This window comes from Pan troglodytes, chromosome 9 (assembly GCF_028858775.2).
Source record: "Pan troglodytes isolate AG18354 chromosome 9, NHGRI_mPanTro3-v2.0_pri, whole genome shotgun sequence".
Lineage (NCBI taxonomy): Eukaryota > Metazoa > Chordata > Mammalia > Primates > Hominidae > Pan > Pan troglodytes.
In genome coordinates this window covers 50,718,214-50,734,969 of record NC_072407.2, presented here as the reverse complement: position 1 = coordinate 50,734,969, position 16,756 = coordinate 50,718,214, and the positions used below count along the sequence as shown (strand labels likewise).

Genomic DNA, 16,756 nt, shown 5'->3' with positions numbered 1-16,756 from the left:
CCATGCCTGGCCTGAATGAGACCTGTTCCTAGAAAAATAAAATAAAATAAAATTGAATAAATAAAATAAAATTATAATATATATTTTGGGTTTTTGTTGTTTTGTTTTTGAGATGGAGGCTGGAGTGCAATAGCGTGATCTTGGCTCACTGCAACCTCTACCTCCTAGGTTCAAGCGATTCTCCTGCCTCAGCCTCCCGAATAGCTGGAACTACAGGCACCCGCCATCATGCCTGGCTAATTTTTGTATTTTTGTAGAGACAGAGTTTCACCATGTTGCCCAGGCTGGACGTGAACTCCTGACCTCAGGTGATCTGCCCACTTTAGCCTCCCAAAGTGGGGATTACAGGCGTGAGCCACTGCTACCTACCTGTTGGGTTTTTTTGTTTTTGTTTTGTTTTGTTTTGTTTTTTTGAGATGGAGTCTCACTCTGTCACCCAGAAAGGAGTGCAGTGGCGTGATCTCAGCTCACTGCAACCTCGGCCTCCTGAGTACAAGTGATTCTCCTGCCTCAGCCTCCCAAGTAGCTCCCAAGTGCATGCTAGGGATTACAAGCATGCACCACCACGCCCAGCTAATTTTGTATTTTTAGTAGAGATGGGGTTTCACCATGTTAGGCTGGTCTCGAACTGCTGACCTCAGGTGATCCACCTGCCTCGGCCCCCCAAAGTGCTGGGATTACAGGTATGAGCCACTGCCTGGCCTCTTTGCAGACTTTAACTCACAGTTGCAGGCCTGTTCAGTATATGACATTCTTATACCCAGAAATGGCTATCTTAGCCTGGGCTGCTATAAAATTACTGTAGGCCAGGTGCAGTGGCTCACGCCTGTAATCCCAATACTTTGGGAGGCCGAGGCGGGCCGATCACAAGGTCAGGAGTTCGAGACCAGCCTGGCCAACATAGTGAAACCCCGTCTCTACTAAAAACACATAAATTAGCTAGGCATGGTGGCACACACCTGTAATCCCAGCTACTCGGGAGACTGAGACAGAAAAATTGCTTGAACCCAGGAGGCAGAGGTTGCAGTGAGCCGAGAGTGTGCCAATGCACTCCAGCCTGGGCGACAGAGCAAGACTTCATCTCAAAAAAAAAAAAAAAAATTACTGTAAACTGGGTGGTTTAAACAACAGACATCTACAAGGGGTCTTCGAAAAGTTCATGGAAAATGCGTATTATGAAAAAAGACTGCATGGATTTAAAAAAATTTTTGTGCACCAAAATAAACTCACACTAACTTGCTATAACATGAGTGAACAGGATGTAGTTTGAGGCACTAAGAAGGATAAGACATCAGTTTGAAGCGAGCCCTTATCAGAGCTAAATGAATTCTGCTGAAATTGAAGCAAGAACAAACAACAAATTTACGGTGAAGCTTGGGTGGAAGAATGGTGAAATCACTGATGCTTTATGAAAAGTTTACGGAGACAATGTCCCAAAGAAATCAGCAGCTTACAAATGGACAACTCATTTTAAGAAGGGACAAGGCAGGCCGGGCGCGGTGGCTCATGCCTGCAATCCCACCACTTTGGGAGGCCGAGGCAGGTGGATCACTTGAGGACAGGAGTTCAAGACCAACCTGGCCACCATGGAGACACCTCGTCTCTACTAAAAATAAAAAAATTAGCTGGGCATGGATGTGCGTGCCTATAGTCTCAGCTATTTGGGAGGCTGAGACAGAAGAATAGCTTGAACCCGGGAGGCGGAGGCTGCAGTGAGCTGAGATCGTGTCACTGCACTCCAGCCTGGGCAACAGAGCAAGACTCTTGACTCCCAAAAAAAAAAAGACATTTTTTGGACAAACAAAAACACTTAAATATAGGTTAGGTGTTTAGTGCACTACCATGGGTGCAGGACCACAATGGACCCAGCACATGCTTAGTCTTCAGGGTCTGATACGAGCCCCCAGCCTCCAGGAACCAACTGTTTGTTCTCCTTGGAACTCTGAGGTCCCTAGTTGGTACCATGCAGCCAAGTTTGGCATTCCTGCCTTTCAGCACAAACACGCACCTGCATACTTAAAGCAGACATATATATATTTTTTGTGTGTGAGACGGAATCTTGCTCTGTTTCCCAGGCTGGAGTGCAGTGGCATAATCTCGGCTCACCGCAACCTCCGCCTCCTGGGTTCAAGTGGTTCTCCTGTTTCGGCCTCCCAAATAACTGGGATTACAGGTGTGTGCCACCACACCCAGCTAATTTTTGTTATTTTTAGTAGAGACAGGATTTCACCATACTGGCCAGGCTGGTCTCAAACTCCTGACCTCAGGTGATCTGCCCACCTTGGCCCCTCAAAGTGCTGGGATTACAGGCCTGAGCCACCACGCCCGGCCTTAAAGCAGATATTCTTGCCCTATAGGAGCAAGGCCATAACAAAGCGGGGGGCAGGGGGTGCATTCCTGCCCAACAAGTTGGCATCAAACAAAATCATGGGTAAAGACCAATGCTAAATTGTAAAGCAAATCTCTATAACCACTGAAAACAGTAAAATTATGTTCCAAGACATAGCGTTAGAGAATTTCAGGGCTCAAAGAAAGACCAGATATTATTAAATCCAGCCATTTCCAAGCCTAGGGCTGTGTGCACGTTCTACGGGGTGGCCTTGTCTTTCTGCATATATTTTGTTAAAACCTCAAAAATTGTGAATTTGCCTTATTAAGACAAAAATGAATTTTTTTCCCTTTCGACTGAAATTTTTTCTCTTTAGGTGGTGAATAATCTTATGTTTTTCTCAATCTGATCAGCAGTTTTCAATTTTTTATTTCTTTTTTTTTTTTTTTTTTGCTCTTCTGCAGACAGTGACTTAAGCAGTTTTCTATTTTGACTAGAAAATGTGAGTAAGCGGCTGGGCATAGTGACTCACACCTGTAATCCCAGCACTTTGGGAGGCTGAGGTGAGCAGATCACTTGAGGTCAGGAGTTTGAAATCAGCCTGGCCAACATGGTGAAATTCTGTCTCTACTAAAAATACAAAAAAATTAGCCGGGCCTGGTGAGCACCTATAATCCCAGCTACTCAGGAGGCTGAGGCAGGAGAATCACTTGAACCCGGGAGGCGGAGGTTGCAGTGAGCTGAAATCATGCCACCACACTCCAGCTTGGAAAAGTATAAGTCAATTTCTATTTAGTAAAAATCTTTAAAAATCATGGTTCCATGACGGAGCCAAGACTGGGAATCATTGATTTCATCCAACTGCCCCATGTCTCTTATGTGGTCATGGAGGAAATGGAGGGGGCACGGTCATACAGAATTGGTGGTAGAGCTAGGATGGAAACCCACACTCCCGCTTCAGACCAGCACTTTTGCCTCTCACAACCCTTGTCCCCTGACATTCTGGTAGAGTACGGCCTCACTGGGCCATAAAGTTGACCCAGAGAACACGCACCTACAGTACAGAACTATTGTGTGGGTGATGCTGGCCTGCCCCAAACAACTATACCTAAGGACACATGTTAAGTCCCTTAATTTTGCCTGTCTTCCTATTTAGGAAGACTGATGACAATACTGTTAAGTACAATTTAGTAATTTGTTTTTTAATTTTTATTTTACTTTACTTTGAGACAGGGTGTCACTCTGTTGCCCAGGCTGGAGTACATACAGCAGGCTGGAGTATGGTGGCGCGATAATAGCTCACTGCAGCCTAGAACTCCTGGCTCAAGTGATCCTCCCACCTCAGCCTCCTGAGTAGCTTGGACTACAGGCAGGTGCCACCATGCCCAACTTATTTTTTTATTAATTAATTAATTTATTTATTTATTGAGATCGAGTCTCGCTCTGTCTCCTAGGCTGCAGTGCAATGGCACGATCTTGGCTCACTGCAACCTTCGCCTCCCGGGTTCAAGCAATTCTCCTGCTTCAGCTTCCCCAGTAACTGGGATTACAGGCATGTACCACCTCTCCTGGCTAATTTTTGTAATTTTAGTAGAGACAGGATTTTGCCTTGTTGCCCAGGCTGGTCTCGAACTGCTGAGCTCACAGTGATCCACCTGCCTTGGCCTCCCAAAATGTTGGAATTACAGGCATGAACCACTGTGCCTGGCCTAATTTTATATTTTTAGAGACAGGGTCATGCTCTGTCGCCAGGCTGGAGTGCAGTGGTGCAATCATAGCTTACTACAACCTTGAACTCTTGGGCTCAAGCAATCCTCCTGACTCAGACTCCCAAGTAGCCGGGACTACAGGCCTGCACCACCAAGCTTGGCTATTTTTTTTTTTTTATTATTTTATAGAAACACAGTCTCACTATGTTGGCCAGGCTGGTCTGGAACTCCTGGCTTCAAGCGATTCCCCTACCTTGTTCTCCAAAAGTGCTGGGATTACAGGGACTAGGCCTACAATTTAGTAATTGCTCACCATGTGCCAGGTAGGCAGGACTTACGAGGTAGGTACTATACTTATCCCCATTTTATGGATGAGGAAACTGAGGCACAGGGAAGCGAAGTGACTTGTCCAAGTTGATGCAGCTAGTCAAGGTCAAAGCCCCAACCCACTCCTGAACACGTCTAGAGATGGAGCTCTTTATCATCTGTGATGCCTTGCAATCTCTAAGGGTCTCTGAACGGTACCCATTTTTTATTCTAAGATTTTTTTTCTTGCACTACTAAAGTTGCAAATCAGGACAGAAGAGCTTTGATAGCCCTCGCTTTCTGATTTTGGGTTCAGCAGCTATAGACACTGCCTGGATTGACTTGCATCTGTGAAAAGGCTCCAGCAAAATCTTATTAGCGTCTTTGCCCTGTAGCAAGAAACATCCAAATTCAGTATATACACCAAATCATTAAAAATGACCTATCAGGAGTGAATGAGAGGAGAGGTGTGGAATAAAGGGAATTTCAACATTATAATTAATAAAAATTATATGTGGTCAGGCGCAGTGGCTCACGCCTATAATCCCAGCACTTTGGGAGGCCAAGGTGGGCAGATCACCTGAGCTCAGGAGTTCAAGACCATCCTGGGCAACATGGTGAAACCCCGTCTCTACTAAAATACAAAAAATTAGCTGGGCATGGTGGCGCATGCCTGTAGTCACAGCTACTTGGGAGGCTGGGCACGAGAATCCCTTGAACCCGGGAGGCAGAGGTTGCAGTGAGCCAAGATCACGCCACTGCACTCCATCCTGGGTGACAGAGTGAGGCGGTCTCAAAAATAATAATAAATAAATAAATAGACTAGGCATGGTGGCTCATGCCTGTAATCCTAACACTTTGGGAGGCTGAGGTGAGTGGATCACTTGAGGACAGAAGTTCAAAACCAGCCTGGCCAACCATGGTGAAACCCTGTGTCGACTAAGAACACAAAAAACACTCTGGGCATGGTGGCTCACCCCTGTAATCCCAGCACTTTGGGAGGCCAAGGTGGGTGGATCACCTGAGGTCAGGAGTTCGAGACCAGGCTGGTCAACATGGTAAAACCTCGTCTCTACTAAAAATACAAAAATTAGCCGGGCGTGGTGGCAGGTACCTGTAATCTCAGCTACTCAGGAGGCTGAGGCAGGAGAATTGCTTGAACCCAGGAGGCAGAGGTTGCAGTGAACTGAGGCAGTGCCACTGCACTTTAGCCTGGGTGATAGAGCAAGACTCCATCTCAAACAAAAAATCCATCTCAAAAAATAAATAAAATGAAAATTATATTGAAATCAGAGGGAAAAAAAAATAAAAATATATATATATATACATATATATATATATATTTTTTTTCAGACAGGGTCTTGCTGTGCTGCCCAGGCTAGAATGCAGTGGTATAATCACAGCTCACTGTAGCCTTGAAATTCTGAAAATATTTTCTCAGTGAAAAAAAATATTCCAGTGATTAGTCTTTCCAAGAATGGTCTGCCTTTTATTTGAGCTGGAAGAGCACTAAATTAGGAATCAGAAGGCCGGAATTCTGTCCTGGTTCTGCTACTGACTGGTCTTCTGACCCTGGCAAGTGACTTGTGTTGCGGCCTCTGTTTTCTCATGGGTAACTGTAACATGAGGATCTTGGGAGATGCTGTGTAACACCCATTCTCACTTGAGCCATGCGTGTTGCCAGAGCAGAGACTCCCAAATCACCTGCCTTCCAATCCGTTGGCTCTGTCCTGACCCTGCTCCGACCCTGCTCCATGTACCATGTACCAGGGACGGCTTTAATGGAGGAAAAATTCTCCAATCTGTGTGGGGAATGTGGAAAGGGAGTGTGGGCATCTCAGCTGTTGGCCTGGGGATGCTGTGGGGTGTCAACAGGCCTCCCGGACAGCCCAAAGCATCCCCACGTCCTGCACAGTTCAATGTCAAGCAAGGAGCGTGTCCCCAGGATGCCTAAAACGCTAGGCAGACACTGCTGAGCAGTCCCCTGAGTTGAAGTGGGCCTGCCTGAGTCAGGAGCTGGAAAATAAGTTGAGCAGGTTCCAAGTCACAGGGTAGGCTGACTCAAAACTAATCTTAGCAGCTGTTTCTCAGGCTTTGGACAGTGTGGCCTTTCTCTTCACAGATCACCACGATTTCCTGCTGTCCTCCCGCCCCTTGGACAATTTTAGGTTTATGCTTTGCCAAGTTTTTCAGATTGGGCAGGCAACTGGGTTAATGTCAGTGGCAAACCAGGAGGCACGGGGCTGCCGGTGACATCGTGGTCAAGTGCTGGGAAGCCAGAAAACCACCCACATTAGAATCCTGGCTTTTGGCCAGGCACGGTGGCTCACGCCTGTAATCCCAGCACTTTGGGAGGCTGAGGCAGGTGGATCACTTGAGGTCAGGGGTTTGAGACCAGCCTGGCCAATATGGCAAAACTCCATCTTTACTAAAACTACAAAAATTAGCCGGGCATGTTGGCACACACCTTTAATCCCAGCTACTTGGGAGGCTGAGGCAGGAGAATCGCTTGAACCCGGGAAGAGGAGGTAAAGTTAGCGGAGTAGAGTTAGCAGAGACCGCAACACTGCAGTTCAGGCTGGGTGACAGAGTGAGATTCTGTCTCAAAAAAAAAAAAAAAAAAAAAAGAAGAATCCTGGCTTTGCCTCTTACTGATGGTGTGATCTTGTCATCCTCTCTGAGCCTCAGTTTCTTTTTTTTTTTTTTTTTTGAGACGGAATTTTGCTCTTTTGGCGCAGGCTGGAGTGCAGTGGCGTGATCTTGCCTCGCCACAACCTCTGCCCCCCGGGTTCAAGCGATTCTCCTGCCTCAGCCTTCCAAGTAGCTGGGATTTCAGGCATGCGCCACCACGCCCGGCTAATTTTTGTATTTTGAGTAGAGACAGGGTTTCTCTATGTTGGTCAGGCTGGTCTTGAACTCCCGACCTCAGGTGATCTGCCTGCCTCAGCCTCCCAAAGTGCTGGGATTATAGGCATGAGCCACCAGGACCTTCTGCCTTAGTTTCTTTATCTGTAAGACAGGGACCACAATTCCTATTTTGCAGGACAGTAGAGGCATAAAACAAGCAAGTCTATTTTTTCCATCTCTCTTGCCTCCCGCCCCTCAAGGCAATCCCATCTGGCTTCCTCCGGCTCTCCCTCAGCTTGCCAGTAACTTCCACAAACTTCAACTCTCCCAATAGCAATGGACATTGCTAACCACATCCCCCTTGTTGAAACTTTTCCATCAGCTTCAATGGCATGCACTTTGTAGGTTTTTCTCTTTCGTTGGGTGATTTTTTGTGTCCCTTGATAAGCCTACCTCCTGTCACTGAACCTGAAGCGCTTGACCATCCTGGCCTTGGTCTTCCTCCCTGCTCTCTGTATTGAAGGAAACTAAAATATTTCACCCCAAAATATACTTCTTTGATATATTTCAAGATGGCTATTCAGAAGGGCTGGAAATACAAGAATAGCTGAAAAACTGTCTTGTGTGGGGGAGATTGTCATCTGCAGAGAAAACTGAAGAGAGCCAGGCATGGTAATCCCAGCACTTTAGGAGGCTGAGGAGGGCGGATCACCTGAGATCAGGAGTTGAAGAACATCCTGGCCAACATGGTGACACCCTGTCTCTACTAAAAATGCAAAAAATTAGCTGGGCGTGGCAGCGGGTGCCTGTAGTCCCGGCTGCTCGAGAGGCTGAGGCAGGAGAATGGCGCGAACCTGGGAGGCAGAGCTTGCAGTGAGCTGAGATCGCACCACTGCATTCCAGCCTGGGTGACAGAGAGACTCCATCTCAAAAAAAAAACCAAAAACAAACAAACAAAAAAACACTGCATGGATGCAGCCAGGCTTTCTCTGAGCCCTCCCTTGTCCAGATCTAGAAAAGATTAACTGAGAGTCTGAGTCTGACACCTTTAAGATGGAAATTTTTTTTTTCTCCTCACTGTCACCGAGGCTGGAGTGCAGTGGTGCAATTTTGGCTCACTGCAAGCTCCACCTCTGGGGTTCACGCCATTCTCCTGCCTCAGCCTCCCAAGTAGCTGGGACTACAGGCACCCACCACCATGCCCGGCTAATTTTTTGTATTTTTAGTAAAGACAGGGTTTCACCGAGTTAGCCAGGATGGTCTTGATCTCCTGAATTCGTGATCTGCCCACCTTGGCCTCCCAAAGTGCTGGGATTACAGGCGTGAGCCACCATGCCCAGCCTTTTTTTTTTTTTTTTGAGAAAAAGTCTCACTCTGTTGCCCAGGCTGGAGTGCAATGGTACGATCTTGGCTCACTACAGCCTCCACTTCCCCGGGTTCAAGTGATTCTTGTGCCTCAGCCTCCCGAGTAGCTGGGATTACAGGCATGTACCAACACACCCAGCTAATTTTTGTATTTTTAATAGAGCCAGGGTTTCACTATGTTGGCCAGGCTGGTCTGCAACTCCTGAGTTCAAGCAATCCTCCTGCCTTGGCCTCCCAAAGTGCTGGAATTACAGGTGTGAGCCACCGCGCCCGGCCAAGACTGACACCTTTAAAAGTCTGACAGAAACATTTATCATCCATTCTCTCTGAGGGCTGCTACATGTGAGGTTTCATTTACATCCCAAGACCCCCTTTGTTGACCCCCTTTGGGATGAGTTCTGAGTTTGAACTCATCCCAAACCCAAATCATAATTGTCCTGGGTCCCACCGTTACCTACTTACTTACTTTAGAAACCTTGAGGCTAGGTGCTGTGGTTCACACCTGTAATCCTAGTACTGTGGGAGGCCGAGGTGGGTGGATCACCTGAGGTTAGGAGTTTGAGACCAGCCTGGCCAGCATGGTGAAACCCTGTCTCAATGAAAAATACAAAAATTAGCTGGGGGGCCTGGTGGCAGGCACCTATAATCCCAGCTACTCAGGAAGCTGAGGCAGGAGAATCGCTTGAGCCTGGGGGACGGAGATTGCAGTGAGCTGAGATCACACCACTTCACTCCAGCCTGGGAGACAGAGGAAAACTCCATCTCAAAATAAAATTAATAAAACAAAAAAAAAGAAACCTTGAGTTAGACCTCCCTCTTTTCCACTGTCTTTGAATTGTGTCACTTGTGCCTCCTGGAGCACATAGCCACCCACCCACAGCCCTAACCCCAGCCTGCATGCATGGCACCTCTCTGACCTCATCTCCTTCCACGCTCTATCTTGGTCTCCCTGCTCCTGCTGTCTACACTTGGCTTGTCCTCACTGTGCCCTGCTCAGAATCCAGCTCCTCCCCGACATCCTCTTCTCCATTATTCAGGCCTCTGCTTAAGCCTTTCTCTTAGAGGCCTTTGATGACCACCTTCTGTAAATCCCATTCCCAATCTTTGTCACCCCAGCTCCAGTGCGGTGGCTTGATCACAGCTCACTGTAGCCTCGACCTCCTGGGCTCAGGCAATCCTCCTCCTGGGACCACAAGTGCATGTCACCACTCCCAGCTATGTTGCCCAGGATGGTCTCGAACTCCTGGGCTCAAGTGATCCTCCCACTTTGGCCTTCCAGAGTGCTGGGATTACAGGCATGAGCCACCGTGCCCGGCCACCCTGCATTACTCTTAATACGCTTAACACTTTTACCACCATCTGACATGCATTTGTCATTTTCCATGCTAGGTGAGCTAATGTGAACACAGTTACTGCTACATCCCTAACAACTTGCATTCAGGAAGCACTCAGTAAATATAAGCTGGGTGGATGATTCCATTTCTCTGCATTTCCACAGCTACCACCCCATTCCCAGGCACCCCGCAGACTCCTAATTGACTTTGCCACAACTTCATTTTGCTTTCCAATCCATTTCCTAGTTGTCTTTTCAAACACAATTTTGATCCTGTTATTCCCCTGTTCAAAACCCTTCAAAGTGCTCCTCGACATCCTGAAAATAAAGTCCAAACTCCTGAGCCATGGTCCTATGTGATCTGGCCCTCCTCCCTCTCCACCTTTCCCCCGCCCATCCATGTTGGTCCCAGTAGCTCAGACCTACCAGTCTTTCACCACCTCCCCTCCCACCTCCACATCCATCGAGCCACAGCTGAAACACGGGGCAGGAGAGTGCAGCAGTGAAGAGCCTGACTCCAGCGTGAGGTTTTGTGGGCTGGGATCTCAACCCACTTGTAGCACTGTGACCTTGGGCAGGATACTTAAAGCTCTTTGCTCTTCAATTTCCTGATCTGTAGGAAAAAAACACTACTCCTACCTCACAGGGTTGTTATGAGGATTATATAAAGCACTAGCCCACAGTAAGGGCTGAATGTTATTATTCTTGGGGACATCTTCCCTGGCACCCCAGACCACATTAAATTGCCCCATTAAACAAGTTCACAGTACCCAGCTATGCCCCTTTAAACTTTCATCCAATGATTTCTGCCTCCCTGCCCCCAGCATGCGTGGATCAGTAAAGGGTACTGCCTCTGTTACGTTCATAGCTGTGTCCCAGTGCCTAGCACAGTGCAGGTCACAGTAAATGCAAAACACATGTCCTTCCCTGAACAGGGCTGCCTTTAGACCAGGCACACAGAGGGGCACAGATCTGGCCCTAGCCACCTCCCAAGGTGTTCAGTCTGTTTTTTTTTTTTTGAGACAGAGTCTTGCTCCGTCGCACAGGCTGGAGTGCAGTGGCGCGATCTCGGCTCACTGCAAGCTCCGCCTCCCAGGGTCATGCCATTCTCCTGCCTCAGCCTCCTGAGTAGTTGGGACCACAGGCGCTCGCCATCACGCATGGCTACTTTTTTTGTATTTTTAGTAGAGACGGGCTTTCACCGTGTTAGCCAGGATGGTCTCGATCCCCTGACCTCATGATCCGCCCGTCTCGGCCTCCCAAAGTGCTGGGATTACAGGCGTGAGCCACTGCGCCCGGCCTGGTGTCCAGTCTTAAAAGCCATTCGATTTGCTTCCAAATTGAAGCGCCTGTCCCTCAAGGAGCTCCATGGGTGTGACCATCCTGGTGCTAAGCACCCAGTCAGCAGTAGCACTGCCAACGACCACTGCCTCACTGGGTCCCTTCAGCAGCGCTTAAACAATAAGCACCCTGTGGCGTTCCTAGGGAAGGAGGCAGAACAACAAGCTCTACCGGATGTCAATTCAAACATCTCTACTTCAGAAGAGGTTTGACCTAGTATGCTTGGAACACGATTTGGTAGTTCTTAAGCAGGAAGGGAAGTCCTTGATGTGTCTGTCATAGTAGACTCTAATCCCTACAAGGCAACCCCAAGAAAGAAGATGCAGACACGCAGCAGTGAGAAAGCACGAGTCTTTATGGAGCTGTGTCAGCAAAAGGCAAAGCTGTCAGGTGCCCATCTCCACCTCCACCACCTCTGCCCAGGCGCCGAGGCCCATGTCCTTATGGATTAGCACCAGGCTGGGGGCGGCATCCGGCTCCTCTGGCACCACAAAGCACTTCTCCTGGCTTTCTGAAATGGTGACCTCAACAATATCCCTGGCGGGGGAGACTTCCTCCTCTCTGTGTGTGTCCAGCAGTTGTGGCTCAGCCTGCAGGAGCACCACGGTGGGCTCAGAAGCAGCAGAAGGCACAGAGGGTGGGCTGCAGGGTGCCTCAGGCCGGTGACTGAGCTGGTGCCGCCTGAGGCTCTGCGGGAGGGTGTAGCCCATGCCACAGGTGGGGCAGCGGTAGGGCTTGTCCTCCAAGTGAGATTTGAGGTGGCGCCGCAGCTTGGTGGCCAGCGTGTAAGCACGGCCACATTGGGGACAGGGAAAGGGCCTCTCTCCGGAGTGCAGGCGCTCGTGAGCTCGGAGCGTGTGTGGGTCTCGGAGGGCCTTGCCACACACCGGGCACAAGTGGGCCTCCCCGGTGTGTGAGATGAGATGGCGCCGCAGTTCAGGCAGCTGGGGGAAGGCATCGGCACAGTGTGGGCAGCGGTAAGGACGCTCCCCGGTGTGGAGCCGCAAATGCCCACGCAGGTTGCCCCGCTGACGAAACGCCCGGCCACAGTGCGGGCACAGGAAAGGCTTTTCTCCTGTATGGAGCCTCATATGGTTCCGCAGGGAGCCCTGGTTGGCCAGGGGCCGCCCACACACAGGGCATGGGCAAGGGGCAGGGGCAGCTGGCACCTGGTGGGTCTTGCGATGCAGCCGCAGGGAGGGCCGGCGGGCAAAGGCCTTGCCACACTGGTCACAAGCAAAGGGCCGGGCACCTGAATGTACCACCTGGTGCTCTTTGAGGTCTCGCTGGGTGCCATAGGCCTTGTCGCATTGTGGACAGGGGAAGGGCCGCACCCCACGGTGGCCCAGCATATGGGCTTTGAAGCTCTCCTCTGAGCTATAGCTCTTGCCACACTCAGTGCAAAGAAAGGGCTTGTGGCCCGTGTGCACAAATGCGTGCTTCTTTAGGTGGCACAGCTGTAGGAATGCCTTGCCACACTCTCCACACCGGTACCGTCGCCCCTGCTTTGGGGAGCTTCCTGCTGGGCCAGGAGGGCTCCGAGAGAGTGTAGGGAAGCCAGGCTGCTGGGCTCCAGGCTCTGGGGTCTTTGCTCTGGGTGGGCACTGATCACTGGGGCTGTGTAACTTCTTGGCCAGGTAGCCATGCGGCTGGGTGCCCCTGGCAGAAGATGAGAAACTGGCTCCACTGCCATCTGGGTCCTGCTGGGTAGCTGAATTGCTCTGAAGTTCAGGTGGCATCTGTGCCTGGGCCGGGTATTCCTCATCCATGTCACCATCCTGAAGCAATGGGCCAAGTGGCTGGCTATCCTTGGAAAGTCGGTCCTGGGTTGGGAACTTAAGTCCAGGGCTCACCATATTCTCTGCCTGGATGCCAGAGGGTGACTGGGAACCAGGATCTGCAAGGCAAGGATGGGGTACTGGGGTTAGGGAGCTTCAATGCAGATGGTGTTACCAGGGAATTACAGGATCAGATGTTTTCTCCCACCCAGCCCCTGAGCCTTAGAGGGAGCAATGATACCAATCTCTTCCCTGGAGCATGGGGTGCACACTCCATTTATCTTCCTGTCCAGCCTTAAGCGCCTTTTGGAGAAGCACTCCTGAGAGCCATGGGGTCCCAGCCATCTGGATAATCACTAGAATAAGGCCATCCCAGATGAAGAATCCCCTTGTTCGCCCCTGGAGACACATATTTAGGATGTGATTCAAGACCCCTTCCAGCCGGGCACGGTGGCTCACACCTGTAAGCCTAGCATCTTGGGAGGCCGAGACAGGCAGATCACTTGAGGCCAGGAGTTCGAGACCAGCCTGGCTGACATGGTGAAACCCCATCTCTACTAAAAATGCAAAAAAATTAGCTGAGGCTGAGGCAGGAGAATCACCTGAACCTGGGAGGCAGAGGTTGCAGCGAGCTGAGACCACGCCATTGCACTCCAGCCTGGGCGACAGAGTGAGACTCCATCTCAAAACAACAACAACAACAACAACAACAAAACAAAACAAAACAAAAAAACCCCTTCCCACCTTAGCTCATCTGTAATATAAAAGAACCCCCACACCAGAGAGAAGAAACATGGGAGGCTGGAAACCCTGTACATACAAAGCTTACTCTCTTCCTTACTATTCCAGGAAGCTCTTAGGAAGGTAAAAGTTGCAAATATCTATATTGTTAGTCCAAAGAACAGACCCGTCGCTCTTCAACAGAAAGCAATGAATGACAATTCATAGTCTGAGACTGTCCCTTGCCTGAAAATTCTAGCCTTGCTGTATGTACCAACCCTAAGCTATTCAGTCATAATCCTTACTCAATACTAATCAAGCCCCACCCTCCTATCCCATGTTGAAAGATCCACCTTAAAACAGATTTTGAAAAGCTACTAAGACTCTATAGTGTCCTTCCTTACCGCAATGAGCCATAAACTCTGCTTTGTCTTATCAACAGGTTGTTTTGGTGGGGAAATTGCTGGGAAACCAGCATTTATTTGACACATACCTATGCAAGGTTCTGCTGCATCCTCCCCAGGGGAGGCCACTTCCTGCTGTACAGCAGACTCCACTTCTGTCACCACTGCTACAGCTGCCTCTTTGTCCAGCCCAGGCTGGGTGAGACTTGGGCCCTCAGAGGAAGGTTGGGGCCACAGCAGCAGTTCAGAGCCTGGCAGCACCAGCTGGTACACTTGCAGATGGAGCCTCTCGCTGATCCGCACTGGGGCCACATTTCCCTCACTCTCCAGCCTGCCCCGTTGTACCAAGCTGCAAAGCAAAGTAACAGCCAGCTAGGAGATGCTCACTATTCAAGTGGTCTTCCCCGAAAGCCCCAGTCCCCAAGCAGTCTGGGTCCTAAAGGACGCCGTGCCTTTGGAACATTCACTGCAAAAGAGCACTGAATAGGGAATGACAGTCAGCACCGGGATCCATCCCAAACCACAACAGAAAACCTCAAAGGAACGAATATTCATGACACACTCTCCTCTGACTTACCTAGTCCAGCCAGAACTCTGCTCACAGGCACACACGTCTCCCCATGGGCCTAATGACAGGTTCTGAAATAAGCCAACAAAAGTCCTTCTCAAATGTGTTCGAGGGGTCGGGTAGGAATAAAAAAAGAAACTAGATGAAACTTTCCTGGGACAAATTTAAGATGAAACTCCTGGAAGGTTAGAAGCCTCTGGTTCTCCTCTAACAGGACAGTGCTGTCTGATTCTTCATTCAGTAAGGACCAAAAAGTCTGTCTCCTCACCTCCCTCCCAAGGGTATGGAGAATTACTAAATTGAACACATTACTGTCTTCCAGTGAGTACTAAACAGAAAAAGTAATAAAGAACACCAGCTTTTTAAAATGGTATTTATCGGGCCAGGCGCGGGGGCTCACACCTGTAATCTCAGCACTTTGGGAGGCCCAGGCAGGCGGATTACTTGAGGCCAGGAGTTTGAGACCAGCCTCACCAACATGGTGAAACCCTGTCTCTACTAAAAATACAAAAATTAGCTGGGTGTGGTGGTGCACACCTGTAATCCCAGCTACTCGGGAGGCTGAGGCATGAGAATCACTTGAACCTGGGAAGTGGAGGTTGCAGTAAGGCGAGATCGTGCCACTGCACTCCAGCCTGGGCGACAAAGCAAGACTGTCTAAGAAAAAAGAAAAATAAATAAAATAAAATGGTACTTATTGTGCAGTGAAACCTTTTATCTTCACTATTTCATCAGCTCCTCCATATAATCCCAAGAGAGCCACTGCTTTGTTTCACAGATGAATTAAATGCGGCACGTAATTTAACCAGCTAGGTGACAAAGCTGGAATTTGATCCCATGCTTTCTTAATTCCAAAAACCTTAGCTCTTGACCTTCCTCACTCACTGCTGACACTGTATGATTCCAGCTTTCAACAACTTTTCAAACCTCGATTCTTTACTGCTGCTGAGAGGAGACAGTCCTGAAGAGAAGGGACAAGACTATCTCCTATCTCTTGAAATACTCTCTTTCTTCAAATTGAAAAGCTGTCTAGCAATGTCCAAACCTCCCCCTACATTTTCAAGGGCGGAGAGAAGTCGCTCTGTCCTTCAATACCTCCTCCTGCCGTGGCTTTACTCCCTCGCCCTTCTCCTTGGAGGCAGACTCCTCTTCCAGCGGCCCCCACAGCAGGCCGGGCTGCAGGGGGTCCCCGACACACCAGACCCCCAAGCGCTGTTCCTTGGCGAGTGAGGGGCCAAGGGCCAAGCCCCGGGGAAGGCTCTTTAAAGCGAGGATGTCTCGGGTCGGCTTGGGTGGGACGTCTTTGAGGCCCTGCGTACAGCCTTCTCCGGAAGGATTCCATCCTAAGTCCAGGCCCAGGCGCGGCTCGCGGGCTGCAGAGAGAAGGGAAGACAGTGAGGGAGCCACCCAAGAAGGTGGGAGGTGGGGAAAAGTGTGGGAGGAAACTGCAGGTGCAGGTGGGCCTGCGGAGCCCGAGGGACAGGTGAGGGCTCTAAGGAGGGCCCTGAAAGGTTTGAGGAGGCTCAAGGGCTCTTCAGAAGCCCCCAGCGACTCTGAGGGCACTGGAGGATCCTGGGATCCGGAGGAGAGGAGACTGAGGAGAAAGCTGACCACAGAGCGTCAGATCCACCTGGGCCAAGGTTGAGGGTCGCGGACATCGCAGGTCACTCACCGAGTTGCAGCGCCTTCTTCCCCTCCAAGAGCAGCTCCTCCGCCTCCTCCATTCCGGGTCAGAAAGCCTCCCTACGCCGGAAGTGAGCGTCCTCTTCTCAGCTCCTCCAGGAAACAGTCACGGACTTCCAAATTTTTTTCTCAGGAAAGAAGCCTCAGAGTTGGACCTCATTGGTGCACAGGACTGGGAGTTTGGGAGTACTGGGGAGGCAGAACTCTGTCCGAGAGCAATGCGAACCTCGGATTCCGGAGGTGCACCGGTGATTCGACTAGCTGGGAAAGCGGAACTAATTGTTCCAGCCATCTCTTTGGGAGCGACGAGTCGGACAGTTATGCTGTTACCTCCCCGAGGCAGGAACTTAGGCGGGCATGTGCAGGAAGTGGG

At 49.9% G+C, this 16,756-nt stretch overlaps 1 protein-coding gene across 1 annotated transcript; it reads right to left on the bottom strand.

Moving 5' to 3' along the window:
• Window positions 1–11,567: 11,567 nt before the first annotated feature.
• Window positions 11,568–16,724, bottom strand: ZNF408 (zinc finger protein 408). The gene is made up of 5 exons (XM_508399.4): window positions 16,373–16,724; window positions 15,796–16,073; window positions 14,710–14,771; window positions 14,222–14,481; window positions 11,568–13,127 (listed from the first exon to the last, which is right to left on the bottom strand). The coding sequence occupies exons 1-5, from the start codon at window positions 16,422–16,424 to the stop codon at window positions 11,617–11,619; spliced, it is 2,163 nt and encodes a 720-aa protein (XP_508399.1). The 5' UTR covers window positions 16,425–16,724; the 3' UTR covers window positions 11,568–11,616.
• Window positions 16,725–16,756: the final 32 nt, after the last annotated feature.